Source organism: Sinocyclocheilus anshuiensis, unplaced genomic scaffold (assembly GCF_001515605.1).
Source record: "Sinocyclocheilus anshuiensis isolate Anshui unplaced genomic scaffold, SAMN03320099.WGS_v1.1 scaffold930, whole genome shotgun sequence".
Classification (NCBI taxonomy): domain Eukaryota; kingdom Metazoa; phylum Chordata; class Actinopteri; order Cypriniformes; family Cyprinidae; genus Sinocyclocheilus; species Sinocyclocheilus anshuiensis.
In genome coordinates, this window is record NW_015539900.1 from 1,153,689 (window position 1) to 1,168,831 (window position 15,143).

General features: G+C 38.5%; 1 protein-coding gene across 1 annotated transcript in view; it reads right to left on the reverse strand.

Moving 5' to 3' along the window:
• Positions 1 to 14,244, reverse strand: part of LOC107686046 (EMILIN-2-like) — a 17,376-nt gene extending 3,132 nt beyond the window's left edge. Inside the window, exons 1-7 of the mRNA XM_016482871.1 lie at positions 13,756 to 14,244; positions 13,178 to 13,303; positions 10,659 to 10,843; positions 8,650 to 10,554; positions 1,484 to 1,849; positions 1,335 to 1,388; positions 1,194 to 1,244 (exon numbers count right to left, since the gene is read on the reverse strand). Coding sequence (XP_016338357.1) covers positions 1,194 to 1,244; positions 1,335 to 1,388; positions 1,484 to 1,849; positions 8,650 to 10,554; positions 10,659 to 10,843; positions 13,178 to 13,303; positions 13,756 to 13,892 — 2,824 coding nt within the window. The 5' untranslated portion in view covers positions 13,893 to 14,244. The remainder of the gene's footprint in view (positions 1 to 1,193; positions 1,245 to 1,334; positions 1,389 to 1,483; positions 1,850 to 8,649; positions 10,555 to 10,658; positions 10,844 to 13,177; positions 13,304 to 13,755) is intronic.
• Between the last annotated feature and the right edge of the window lie 899 nt (positions 14,245 to 15,143).

The window sequence follows — 15,143 nt, forward strand, 5'->3', positions numbered from 1 at the left end:
GACCCTAAGCACACAGCTAAAATAACGAAGGAGTGGCTTCACAACAACTCTGTGACTGTTCTTGAATGGCCCAGCCAGAGCCCTGACTTAAACCCAATTGAGCATCTCTGGAGAGACCTAAAAATGGCTGTCCACCAACGTTTATCATCCAACCTGACAGAACTGGAGAGGATCTGCAAGGAGGAATGGCAGAGGATCCCCAAATCCAGGTGTGAAAAACTTGCTGCATCTTTCCCAAAAAGACTCATGGCTGTATTAGATCAAAAGGGTGCTTCTACTAAATACTGAGCAAAGGGTCTGAATACTTAGGACCATGTGATATTTCAGTTTTTCTTTTTTAATAAATCTGCAAAAATGTCAACGATTCTGTGTTTTTCTGTCAATATGGGGTGCTGTGTGTACATTAATGAGGAAAAAAAATTAACTTAAATGATTTTAGCAAATGGCTGCAATATAACAAAGAGTGAAAAATTTAAGGGGGTCTGAATACTTTCCGTACCCACTATATATATATATATATATATATATATACTGTATATATATATTAGTTTTGCCTTTGACTTGTTTCTATTATGTAATTTACAAATTCATTGTTTAAAGCAGAAATCAGATACAATAAATTAAAGTTTATGATTGAAATATGAAAAAATAGACAAAAATACTGGTTAAGAAAAGGATTTTTGGCAGTGATCAGCATGATGTCCCTAACAGCACATTTCTCAAGAACATGACGACAATGTGATTATTGTTTCTCATTCTTTCATTTTGTAGTCTCTAAATTGATGCTCTGGAAAAAAAATAGGCATCCTTAATGAAATTTCCATTGAGGTAAAGACATTAGAAGACACCCACGTTGAGACAGAAGTTTTCTTGACAGTATGTCTTTTATATGATTCATGCTCATCACTTTCATCAGTGAAGGTCAGGCTATCATTCTTACAGTTCCACTTTCCCATGTGTTATGTTACAGTTCCTAATAAAGTTACCAGACACTGTCAAGGAACTTTCCAAAGTTCATTTTTACTTGCAATTTGCACTTGGCAAGTGTTAATTTTGGACTCTACTCACAAGTGACAAAAATTGTGAACGGTTGGAATATTTTTCCATTTTATTTATATTTTTGGCCTCTGAATTGTACAATATAATTTAAAACAGTTTTAACTACTTTATTACAGTACATTATAACTTGTTACCTGGAGTTGCAATGGTTCTTTGATATGCAGAATTCCATGGGACATGGGCAGCTGTAACAAGAATTAATAGTCATTAAATTATAACAATTTTACAAAAAATATGTTATAAAGCAAACACTAAAAAATAAAGTAAAAAGACACCTTCTGGCTGAGACTGTTTGGTATTATATGAGACCGGATTGACAGGAGGATAACCTATGGACAAGAAAAAAAAAAAACAATTAAATATTTTGACACTTTAAGCATGAGCTTCCAAAATTCCAAAATCTCTTATTAATTCTACTTCATACCTGGAGCACCTGCAAATCCTTTCAAAGGTGTTTTTGAGTCGTCTGAGCTTTGGTCCCGTCTGACCGTGACCCTGCGCACATACCCAGGTGGGCCGGCTTGTCCTGTGACCACCACTGGCTGGTGTACGGCAGGTTGATGGGGTGGTACGGGGTGGATGGGATGCCTGGGGCTGCCTGCTGGCTGAGGGAAGTAGGGCTGGTGTGGGACGTGTGGCTGGTGCGCATGAGGGCGGCCGGTGGGGACTGGCACTGTTCTGTGTGGTATGATCAAAGGTATGTGGATGTGAGGAACGTAAGGTCTCATGGGTCGTGTAGGAGCTCGAGTGTCAGGGCCAGACGCAGGTCTCTCTTGCCGAACAGGCAGTCCTGCGAAAAAGAAAGAGGGATTTAGGATGAAAGACCCAAAAGGACAAAAGTTTAGGGTTGGTAACACTTGTTCATGTTTCTAAAGGAAGTCTCTTATGCTCACAAAGGCTGCATTTATGTGACCAAATACTTGACACGTTTTTTAAAAAGGTTTTTCATTTTCTTTATTGTTGATGTTCTTACACACTGATAAATTGACATAGCATACAGCACATATTTTTGACAACAATTATGGTTGCTACAATTTGATAAAAGTATTGTTTACATGAGGTAAAGTTTGTAATATGAATATTGCATAAATCTCATTATAACCGCATTATGAGGATGCAGGTAAACATAGTAAATGTTGAAAATTGTGCTGCTTAAATATTTTGTGGAAACCATTTTTTATATATATTTTATGAATATAAAGTTTAAAAGAACAGCGTTTATTTACAATACAAATCTTTTGTAAAATTATACGTGTTTTTGATCAATTTAATACAACCTTGCTGTATTAATCATTTCTTTCTTTCAAAAAAAATCTTGCTGACCCTACATGTTTTGATGTGATATTATAAGAATGTCCACAATAAAGAAAACGAAAAACCTTTTAAAAATATCTAAAACACGTGTCAAGTTCTTAGAAAGGATTTGCTTCGTATTCATATTGGTTACAAAAGGATTCACGAAGCTTTTCAAGAAATGTTTCAAAAACGACTTTAATAGCACAAAATAATACTCTTACAATATAAATACATTTTATTTCTAAAAAGTATTAATAATGTTTTACAGTTTTTGTTTTTTAATTATTAAAGGTAAGTGTGTGTTTATTTCCATTCTTTTAATTAGTTTTTTTTTCCATTAAGGACAAATGTGTGAAACTGACATCCAAAAATATCAAAATAAATTCTCATTGAGTAATTTCAAACATGCTCATCATATAAGGGGTGTAATTTCAATATGAGGATCATTTTTAATGTGTTTTTGAATAAATTAATAGATCAAAGGGATAGATCACACAAAAAAATAAACAATTCTGTCATTTACTCACTGTCATTTCATTCAGAAACTATATGACTTTCTTTTATAAAAGCATAGGCCTATATTTTGAAAAATGCTGGTAAACAGTTTTGGTCTTCCATAGAATAAAGAAAGAGCAAAAATCTAAGGTTATAGGAATGTCAGCCCTTTTTCAAAAGCATCTATAAAGCATGTTAAAGGCATTTAACCCATTCTGTAAACCTGAGTAAAAGCTGTTAACCTGTGATTTCAGCCAAACTTTGCCAAAGTACTCACGCTAGTGCTTCTTTAATGCACTGGCGAGCTTTAATGTTTTTAGAGCTTTAACGTTCAATTCAAGTGTTTTTGAACATCGCAGTGCACCTTATTTACAAAGCCTTTCGGTCTTTACACGCTGCTGTCAGCTCAGAGTCTAATGAGGGAGAAAATATTTGTTTCATCTCACACTTCCAGCCTTAAAGATCTCGCACATCTCACACTCTTTTCCAAAACCTCGCATTTTCTCTTTTTAATCCCTTTTTGCTGTCAGTGGGTTACAAGCTTTTCTACAGCGATGCGAGAAAACAACTTCCCTGTCCTACCAGATGCTGCTGTCTAAACTGAGAAGTGTAATGCGTCATTCCTGACATTAGGGTCTATTTGGACTCTGAATTTGATTGGCTGTTGTAGGAAGTGATTCAAAAGAGGGGCGGACCTTGAGTCCCATGGGTTCACTTCTAAGCTAATCAACTCGTACTGGCAAAATGGACATTGCTAAAATAATGCGTCAGTACCGTTTGTCTGTTCAAATATCCAATTTCACACAAACATATTCCCTCCCACATACATTACATCTCCCAAGAGATAATAAGCATCGATCTGTGTGTTTCCCACAAGTCTGTTTGGGATTCTGAGCAAATAACAGACTCATCACACACATAATGCCTAACGGTAGCAACACAAACACATGTTTCAGAGTAAATCACTGACATGCTGATTTTAAATACTGGATGTAGAGACTCAGAACTGTGGGGTTAAGGAGTCAGAAACACTCTACTGAAATTAGGGATTTGGAGAGCCATATTTTACAACACATTTAGCTGATGAATGAAAGACTGGTTTTGAATGGCCTTTTTGTTGACAGTTTTAGGATTGGAAGGCAAAAAGCTCTGTGGGGTGTGGTGATTTTGTGCATGGAAACATGAACACAAACACACACCAAGTGAAACAACTAAAGTTGGACCCTGCTGTAATGACCAGACTTCTGGCCTGATCCAATCCGAGAACTTCCACATGTGTTCCTGGACCCAGAGAGAGAAACTTTAACCAGAAACCAGCTGGGAATACATTCAACACTGTTGAAAAAAATCAGCATATGCTGGTTAAAAGCCGGTCCTGAGCTGGTTTATGCTGGTCCTAAGCAACTAGCTCCTGCTCAGCTTAACTTAAACCAGCTCAAACCAGCTGCCATGCTTCAAAACATACCTAACCAGCATATGCTGTTTTTTTCAACAGGGAAAGTCTGGCACTTAAAAGTCTGTTTATCTTCACACAATGTTATATAATATAAAAGAAGAGTAGAAACGCATTTGGTGAGAGCAGGAAAGAGCTTCCTTGACATCCTCTGACCCAGAGATATCAATCAGCAGGAAGAGAGAGAAAAGAGCGAGGACATGGCTGATAAGAGTGTGGAGAGGAAAGGGACACTATTCAAAGTTCACATCCATTTTTGGGGGTATCAGTAGAATGCTAAACAACAACGTCATTGCCTTGCAAATGTTTCCACAGTACATGGAAACGGATCAAGATGAATTCAAGAACTGAAATTAAGTCATTGTCTCCAAAGCAAACAGTGAGGAGTTTTCTGAACACGCCTGATTCGCGGCCAGAATAATGAGTTGAGAGTGTTTTCTATGCGGCCCTCAAACATTCCCAGGCTTAATTGATGCCCTGAACCATGTATATAAAAAAAAAAACTAATGAAAAATCAATGAAGATCCATTAGAGTAAATTACCAGTGAAACCGAGCTTGTTTGCTTTGTCACAGAGGCACAGCTGGATGGGCCGTTCCTGAATTGTGCAGTGTGCCTCTGCCATGATCAGCGGCCAAAGAGTTTGAGTAATGCTGAAGCTATTCAGGGATAAGGTCTATTGTGTTTCTGACTTGAAAGTTTTAACTGTATCATGTGCCACAAGTAGGGATAGGAATCAAGAATAAATCTATGGATTCTTTTAATGATTCCAGTTCCTTAATGGTTCCATTATCGGTTATTTTAGTACTTGAATGCAGTCTAATAATTGAAAAGGCCAACTTACTGAAATCCTATTTAACCTCTTCTTCTTCTTCTTCTGAGACCAAATTTTAAAATGTATCTCCTAGACTTTTAAAGCTACAACCACCAAACTCGGGTCAGACCTTCAGACTGGTCTGACTCGGGTTGCTATATCTTTTCTAACTGATCCGGCTTACGGTTTTCGTAAACCACCTGAAATCCCATAGACTTTCACTGAGGGGGTGAAAACTTTTATACAATAAGACGTATGGTGTATTTAAGCTGTCTATTGCTATAGCAAAGCTTAACAACTCCTTACTAAAAAAAAACAGCTAAAACCAGCCTAAGTTGATTGACAGCTTTGGCTGGTCTCCCAAGCTGGTTTTAAAGTGGTTTTGGCCACTTTTTTAGCAGGCCAGGCTGGTCTTAGCTGTTTTTTTAGCTGTTTTTTAGCTGGATTAGCATGGAAACATGCTAACAACATGCTAGTAACTTGCTAATCATGCTAGAAACATGCTAACAAAATACTAGTAACTTGCTAATCATGCTAACAACATGCTAGCAACATGCTAATCATACTAGAAACGTGCTAGTAACTTGCTAATCATGGTTAAAAAAGGCTAACACCAAGCTAGTAACGTGCTAATCATGATAGAAGCATGCTAACAACTTGTTAAACATGCTAGCATCATGCTAGTAAAATGCTAATCATGCTAGAATCATGCTAATCATGCTAGCAACATGCTAGTAACTTGCTAATCATGCTAGAAACATGCTAGCAACTTGTTAAACATGCTAGTAACATGCTAGAATCATGTTAATCATGCTAGAATCATGTTAACAACATGCAAGTAACTTGCTAATCAGGTTAACATCATGCTAGTTACTTGCTAATCATGTTAACAACATGCTAGTAACATGTTAATCATGCTAGAAACATGATAGTAACTTGCTAATCATGTTAACAAAATGTTAACACCATGCTAGTAACATGCTAATCATGCTAACATCATGCTAGTAACATGCTAATCATATTAGAAACATGCTAGTAACTTGCTAATTGAAAAGGAGGAACCTGCTAAGGGGGTGGCAGATGTTTAGGTAGCTAGCTTGAAGCCAGTGAGGCTGTCGGTAAGAACAGGTCCAGTCTAGTCAAACCAGGTATAGGAAAGTTTATTGTACATTGTACAAGGAGTTTTGTGCATGTAGATGTGCGTGTGGTTTATGGTCAATTACGCGCACGCAGGAAAAACAGAATGAAAGGAGTAAAACTGAGTCCTCTGCACAGTACAACCACATGCAACAAAAAGGCACAAGCTGTGGACACAGGTGCAGCTAATAAAGTCTGTGAGATAGCTCTAATTGGCTTGAGATTGGGTGGGTGGAGCTTGGGGCTAACAGGGAACCAAACAAGCTAAGGGGGGTGTGGCACTGCTTTGAGGGTGCAGCTTAGGGACACAAAAACTTTACAACACTAATCATGCTAACAAAATGCTAAGACCATGCTAGTAACATGGTAATCATGCTAGAATCATGCTAGCAACATGTTAGTAACTTGCTAATTATGCTAACAACATGCTAGTAACTTGTTAATCATGCTAACAACATGCCAGTAACTTGTTAATCATGCTAACAATGACACATTTATTGTGCATTGGCACTGCATAAATGTTAAAGTCCCTTACATTTAAATATATATATATAGATCTTTAGCAATGGCCGCTTTGGCACAGTTACTATTTAGACAGTTCTTGTTAATCATGCTAACAACATGCTAGTAACATGTTAATAATGCTAGAAACATGCTAGTAACTTTCTAATCATGCTAACAAAATGTTAACACCATGCTAGTAAAATGCTAATCATGCCAGAATCATGTTAGCAACATGTTAGTAACTTGCTAATAATGTTAACAAAATGCTAGTAACATGATACTCATGTTAGGAACATGCTATGCTAATTATGCTAACAACATGCTAGTAACTTGTTAATCATGCTAACAACATGCCAGTAACTTGTTAATCATGCTAACAATGACACATTTATTGTGCATTGGCACTGCATAAATGTTAAAGTCCCTTACATTTAAATATATATATATAGATCTTTAGCAATGGCCGCTTTGGCACAGTTACTATTTAGACAGTTCTTGTTAATCATGCTAACAACATGCTAGTAACATGTTAATAATGCTAGAAACATGCTAGTAACTTTCTAATCATGCTAACAAAATGTTAACACCATGCTAGTAAAATGCTAATCATGCTAGCAACATGTTAGTAACTTGTTTTAAACTGGCTTATTTTGCACTGGATGTAGGCCTATATTCCAGAAAGTTGTTACTGCACTGCTGAATAATTAGTGCTGGAAGTTTTTTCATTCATTATTTGAGGTTAAATGACACGTTTATTGTGCATTGGCACTGCATAAATGTTAAAGTCCCTTACATTTAAATATATATATATAGATCTTTAGCAATGGCCGCTTTGGCACAGTTACTATTTAGACAGTTCTTGTTAATCATGCTAACAACATGCTAGTAACATGTTAATAATGCTAGAAACATGCTAGTAACTTTCTAATCATGCTAACAAAATGTTAACACCATGCTAGTAAAATGCTAATCATGCTAGCAACATGTTAGAGTTCTTGGGAAAACAGCTTTTGTTTTTGCAAAAGACGGACCTCCACCCTTATCAGGAATGATGACATCACCCTTCAACGGGAGTTTAAGAGAATTTGCGTGCTCTAGTGACATCACAGTCGTCTCATAGCTGAACATCTGCAGAGGGGTGTGGGAATTCATCACCTCCTGAGGCCCTCAAGTTGACTTTGGAGCTTAATGAGTACCAGACCTGCTTGCAACTGAACTCACTCGCCAGTTCTAAATGTTATAGGCGGAGAAAGCTGGGCATGACAAAAAGATAGACCAAACAACTCCTCCACTCATAAAACCACTGAACACTAAAGACAGTATATGTACTGAGATATTTTTTAGAAATAGGTTCAAATGTACTGGTAAGGACCAAAGTAAAGTCATTTACACATTTTAGCATTAAATTAATGAATAGGAAATCACTCATGCTATCAAGAGACATGTAATGTTGTTAACAAAATAAAAAAGATGCTTGACCATGTTACTTATGAATTTGTGAACATAAAAAGCAAAGGGATCCATTCCAAAGTGCGTAACTGTTGTTTTAACATATTACAGGCTCATACAAAAGGCACAGGAAACCTTTGCTGGCCCCCTGCCTCTCAACGGCTTGGAGGCATACAGGTTATTGTATTATTGGTTCAATATGGAGAAAGGATACACTGCAAAACATAGCATGCAACATACCCCAAACTGTTAGGTTACTACCATTTGGTAGCAAATCCCAAAAGATGTAATCAAAATAAAAATTGGTGGTTACAAATTGGAAGGCAAATACAAAGACTGACTTTCAGGTACTTCAATTTCCATTTCCCAACACTAACTGGCTAAAAACATAAAAACAGGTTTCTGTGGCTCCCTCATTTTGCCACTAAAACATGAAAGCTTACCTTGATCTCTACTAGCATGGTCCTTATGGATCTGCTTAGCCATTCCTGCTAGCTGACTCTGAAAATTCAGGAGGGAGTTTTGAAGAGCTGTGATCGCTCCTGAATGACTGCCCAGAGTGCTGTTCATCTGTGCCACCTTACTCTCCAATTCCCCTGAAAGGCCCTGGATATTGTTCCTGTCACCATCAAGGCTTCCACAGATCTTCTCCAGAGCAGTCACCCTATCGTCCACCGCCGAGACATCTTCAACTACTCCAGCTGTGTTAAACTTACACACACTCAACTCCGTGGTCACTCGAGCATTCAGTGCATCCACTTGGTCTTTTAGCTCCTTCATCTGGTTGTGGCTTGGTTTACCAGTTTCTACCCAAAGGGGGGAACTGCTTACCTGCTGGCAACATGAGGAGTTCAATGTGTGAAGGTCTTGGCTAAATTTGCTAACTGTGTCTCCCAATCCCGTTATAGCTCCAGTCAAACCATTAACATTGTCAGTCAAAGCATTAATTCTTTTGCGGGTATCCTGTATATGTGCATTAATAAACTGTTTTTCAGGTGACATTTTTACAGTATCCTCCAATGCGTGAAGCCTTGCTATGTTGTTCACAAAATCAGAACGTAAGACATCCAGATCATTTCTACAAAGTCTTACGTCCTTTACAAGACTATCCAGACCTTCTGGCTTTTGGGAATCAGTGGGTAGGTTGGTTTTGCAGTCGGTTGAGCATATCTGCCCAGTTGCATTAAACTTATCCTCCAACCCCTTTATAAGGTACCTGTTAGCATTGACTTGAATTTGCAGTGCATCGACAGAATCGCTAGACATTTCCGGGAAGGAGTTGTTGCTCATTTCGATCAACATGGAAGTGAACTGATCCTGCATAGCATTGAGTTTCTGGTCCAGGAGTTGACGAAGCATAGCTACTTCATCCTTAATTTCCATGGTAAGTTTTTCATCCACATAGAAGCAATAAGTCTCCGCGTTCCTCTCAGTGACGTTCATCCTGTCCTCCAGGTCCTCTAATTGCGAACCAAGTACATCTTCTATCTTCAGTGAGGACAAATGCTCTAGCTCATTGTCCACTCTGGCATTAAGGACACGATGGGCCTCTGCCACTCGAATAAGTTCCCTCTTCAAGTCATCGTAGTCACCATCGTCTTTTCCAATGATTGTTTGTCGGTTTGTGCGCACTATACCATCTGACATGGACAAATCCAACCGGAGCTCACGGATCTCCTTTCTAAGCTCAGCTTCCTTGTTGTGCACTAGATCAGTAAGGCTCACATAGCTGCTGTCTTTTCCGTCTTCACATGTTTTTTGAAGAGACTGAATCTTTTCATCACATGCATTTTTCAGCTTGGCCATCTCTTCTTCCATGTTTACAACAAGCTCCTTCTTGAGCTTCTCAAATTTCCCATCAATATAAGTCTGAAGGGTGTCTATATCTGGAGCAGCAGCACCTGTGACTGGTAGGGCTTGAGAGGAACTATCCATAAGCATTCCTATCTGCCTGTCATGCCCTGTCACTGTTCCCCGCAGTTCCTCAAGAGCTTCATCTTTGCTTTTGAGAGCATCTGTCATATCGTTGAGCCTGGCCAACAATGTCTCCATTTCTCTTTCTCCATGGGTGTGGCCTCTCATTGCCTGTTGGCCATCCAGATGCACCACACTCTCCTCCGTGCCTCCTGTTCTTGCGCTGTCAGGTGAAGTCCTGTCATTGAGGAGGGTAATGAGCATCTTGCTGGTGTCCTCCTGTAAGTTTGTCCTCAGGTTCTCAGCCATACCTGTCATGGCTGCTTGAAGATCCAGAACTGTCTGTGAAAGGCGCTGCACTTCTTCCTCCAATATGCGGGTTTTGTCAGCTGTTCGTCTGATATCATATTGTCCAGTTTCTCGTCGTTCTGGCCCTGTGGTAACAAAATACAAATAAAAACTTAAAAAAAAACTAAGGAATTTGAATCATTTAAAAACAAATACTCCTCGATGTCTGGAACATATCCTGATGACATACTTATTGCAGGTCGAGTTTGTCCATGCTGTGGCTGTGGGTACGATTGTGGATATGCTGTCTGTCCATTTGGAGAGCCTTTCAGTTCTCTGCAGTCTGGGCCCTGGTATCCTGGGCAGCACCTCCATTCTAGCTCAGTCACAGTCTTGTATGCTATCTTGTAAGTCGGCCGAAACCGAGTACGGTATCTGGAAAAAAAACATGATTAAGATGGCCTTTTACATGAACTGAAATGTGAAAAACAAAAACAAACAATGAAACAACTTGACTCCACAATCTTGATTTGCTCGCACCATCCTTTAAAGGCTTAGGCCACTTATTGTTATTACTTTGAACTGTGAGTAATGGACCATGAAGCTTTGCCCCTATTATAGGATAAAAGCAAAGGTAAAGGCAAGCATTAACTTGCGCAGACTGAGAGGGATTAATAAGAAGAGTCTTCTGGCCTAGTCTGTTCAGCTTCACTTAATGATGTTGATCTTGTTACTTCTGATGGATAATGCTGCAATTAGAAGTGCAATCATTCTAGTTCTTATGCCATAACAAGTTGAGCCAAACGATTAATATCACAGTTGCTTCAGAACTTGGTGAAATGCTTCAAGAACAAAAGTGAGTATTTGGACAAAGCCATATATGGCAGCCATAAATTTCTCAAATGACTTTACAAAAAGAATGAAATCATACAACATTCATCACTGAAGTATATAATCTATATTAAACTGGCTACTCAAAAGCTGTTTTAAAAGCTTTGGAGTGTATGTACAGTGGGTACGGAAAGTATTCAGACCCCCTTCAATTTTTCACTCTTTGTTATATTGCAGCCATTTGCTAAAATCATTTAAGTAAATTTTTTTTCCTCATTAATGTACACACAGCACCCCATATTGACAGTCTGAATACTTTCCGTACCCACTGTATATGTTTCAATGCCATTATAATGATTTAATCTTGATGCTTAATTTAATGTATAGCCTATACTGTAATTCCTCTCAGTCTCCACATATTCAATTAATCAAACACCAGTCTAACTCAATGGCCTTTTAAAGCAAACAACAGCTTACATCAATTCTTGTGGCAGTAGTGAAATAAGGAACTTCAGTTTGTGAAATAGTTTGAGTAACATTTTACATAAAACATCACAATTCTGTCATAACAATCCAGACTAGGAAAACTGACCTACTGTCAGTGACATCTGAAACAAAAAGTTAGCTAGCCAACTAAAGTAAACCGCTCGAGTACATCTTGCACCAAACTCTTGGCACTGCCACAAAATTGGCACAATCTTTAAAAGTTAACGCATTAAATCATTTTTAAAAAACAACAGTTCCAATTAGAGTACTGATATTTAGTATTGAACACTGATATAGTTTACTGTATAACTCTGCTTGAGTTTGAGTCACTCCAGACCAGAGTATGTGATTGTTGAGGAGGAGCAGAGCACATGTGCTTTTTGGAAAAAAAAAAACGGAAAAAAATATGTGTTCTGGAAAATCCAGAGTGATTAAAGAACATGATGGCCAGGGCGGGTAAATCTCTGTCACTCCGTTCCAATCACACACTGATCCAGAACGCTTTTCAGTGTTTGCGCTGCAATTATTTGAACAAATTGGCCAGTGAATATTAAAGGGGTCATAAGATGCTTTTTTAAAGATCATTATTTTGTGTATTTGGTGTAACAGAATATGTTGACATACTTTAATGTTCAAAAAACACATTATTTTTCAAATACTGTACATTATTGTAGGTCCTCTATGCCCCGCCTCTCTGAAACGCTTCGTTTTCTACAAAGTCCCTCCTTCCGACAAGCGCAGACTGCTCTGATTGGCCAGCTGACCCAGTGCATTGTGATTGGCCGAACACCGCAACCACTCGTCGGAAATGTAATGCCCCTTACCATAATTGCGAGCTTCATATTTCAAAATAAATGTAAATACAGTAAATAATGTCATTAGTTTTACCATCAGTTCAAGCCTGGTTTTGAGACTTTAGTCTTTGCAACTTCAGGGATCTTATCTATGCACAATCAGCTTGTAACCCTCCAAAGTGAAAGGAAAACATGAAATCGCATCATATGACCCCTTTAACATCTTGTTTATAGATCTTGTTTACGTCGTAAAAGCAAAATCACATTAGTGTCCTCTATTAGCCTAAATGGCCTGGTTTCACAGACAGGGTTTAGACTAAGCCAGGATTAGGCCATATAGTTCAATTAGGACATTTAAGCAATTTTTTTAAACGTGCCTTAGCAAAAAAAACATTACTGGTGTCCCTCTTGGGACAAAACAAAGGCATTGATATTATTTTAAGATCAATCAGTGCAAGTTTCTTCCTGTTGAAACAGCTAAGACTTAGGCTACATTTTAGTCTGGGACTAGGCTAGGACTGTCTGTGAAACCGGGGCTATGTGTAATTGGCCTAGTTAACGTGAATCATGTAGGCTATTTGGCATAGTGTCTTCGGAGCATGAGAAGTACCTAACATCAGTACTTCCACACGCCCCGCCCGGTCTCTTGAGTACTTACATCATTTGTGGCTCACAGTCAGGCTGATGCTCGGGACAGCGCGCGGCTTCAGGTTCAACGTGACTTTCCACGCTGCCTTGAACTGCGCAGCTTACGTTCTTTTGGACAATAAAAGCGCACCAGTTTCTGTATAATACACAGATTCAAAATAATAATAATAATAATAAGAAGAAGAATTTGAGTTCAAAGCAAAAACCTAACAAATATCGAGCATTTTTTCCATACTATATATTTTAATCACTGACGGCTGACAGCAAACTCTGAATGTGACAAAATTGAAAAGTGAAAATGATTGAAGTGAAATTAAAGTGAAAATTATGTTCTTTTAAAATAAAAGCAAATGTTTTTACCACCCTGAAAAGAACCATTGAAATGTTAAACGCAGCGGAGGAATGTTCAATAAATCGATTGACCTCTTACTTGTTGCTTTAGCGATTTACCACCATCAGAGAACCAAACAAAAGCATTAAAATGTCACCCCAGGAGTTTGCTGTGAGTTAAATAATTAGTCTATTTTAAGATACAGAGAACATCATACAAGAATACGCTGTAAACATATCACTTCTGGAGCAACTTACTTATTTCTGTGCCTGTGAACGGCTCCTGAATATGCGCTGCCTTGAAACAGACTTGACGGATATCCATGAGCAATAGAAAAGCTTATGATAAATAAAACTGATAACTGTACTCCAGGGAAAGGTGGCTGGCAATTCATTGTCCAAAAACAAAGCAGCCAAAAGCCTACACAGAGTCAGTGTGAGAAGAGTCGAGCCGTTCAGCCTCTGGAGGCCAGAGAATAAAGAGCGCGCGTCCAATTTACTGCTAAGTTTGACAAAGTTCGAGGAAGTCCGAAAAACTGAAGGTGGACTCTAGTCTGCAGGGGTTCAATTCGCCGCCTATCCGAAAGAAGGGGGTAGATGGGGGTAGGGGAAGTCATCAAAAAACAATAGCGCCCCTGCACACCCCACCAAGCGTAAATGAACACAGTTTCCGAGCTCAATTGAAAACATCTGTCTTTATCTCTGTCACAGGAAACTATTGCTTGGCGATCACGTAACGTAAAGCTCGTCAAAACCACAGCGAATAAGTGAACAGAAATGCTTTTCGTTCGATTTGTTTACACAGTTGCAAAAACGTTACACAATCAACCACATTGCTATTTGTGCTCATCGGATGATATGCTTTGCATGGGTTGGGTAATACTGGTTAAGAAAAACGTATTGGCTTCAAAATGCTGATCAGGTCATTTTGAGTAATATAGATTAATGGGCAGATGGATGCATTATGTATGCATAGACAGACAGACAGACAGACAGACAGACAGATAGATAGATAGATAGATAGATAGATAGATAGATAGATAGATAGATAGATGATTGATTTGAACCTCCTAGATAGATAGATAGATAGATAGATAGATAGATGATTGATTTGAACCTCCCCATTGCTGACAGAGATGGATACATTTCTGAGATAAGTGAAACTGTAGGTGGAGAAGACTCACACATATCCACAGAAACACACACACACACAGATCATGGCTTTGGGTGGAGGATGAGGTTATGCCTATTTTAATTACTTCATGACATCCTACTAAATAACATAATAAATGGAATCTTTCATGACCTCACTGAGAATCGTGAGGGTGTGTACTACCATGTCAAACTACATGATGTGATCCCACATGGTCTAAAACAAATAAAGAATCTAGTTGGAAGAACATGTAAAATCTTTTCAGAGAGTGAAAATACTACAGTTGACCAGGTGGTAAACTTATTCTGTGAACCCAACTCCAAAGCCTCAAACAGTCACATAAGGTAGCTGACTGCCTGGTATTGTCTATGACTGATTCATCACACTCCTTAAAGGGGTCATATGATGCGATTACATTTTTTCCTTTCTCTTTGAAGTGTTACAAGCTCTTGGTGCATAAAGAAGATCTGTAAATTTGCAAAGACTAAAGTCT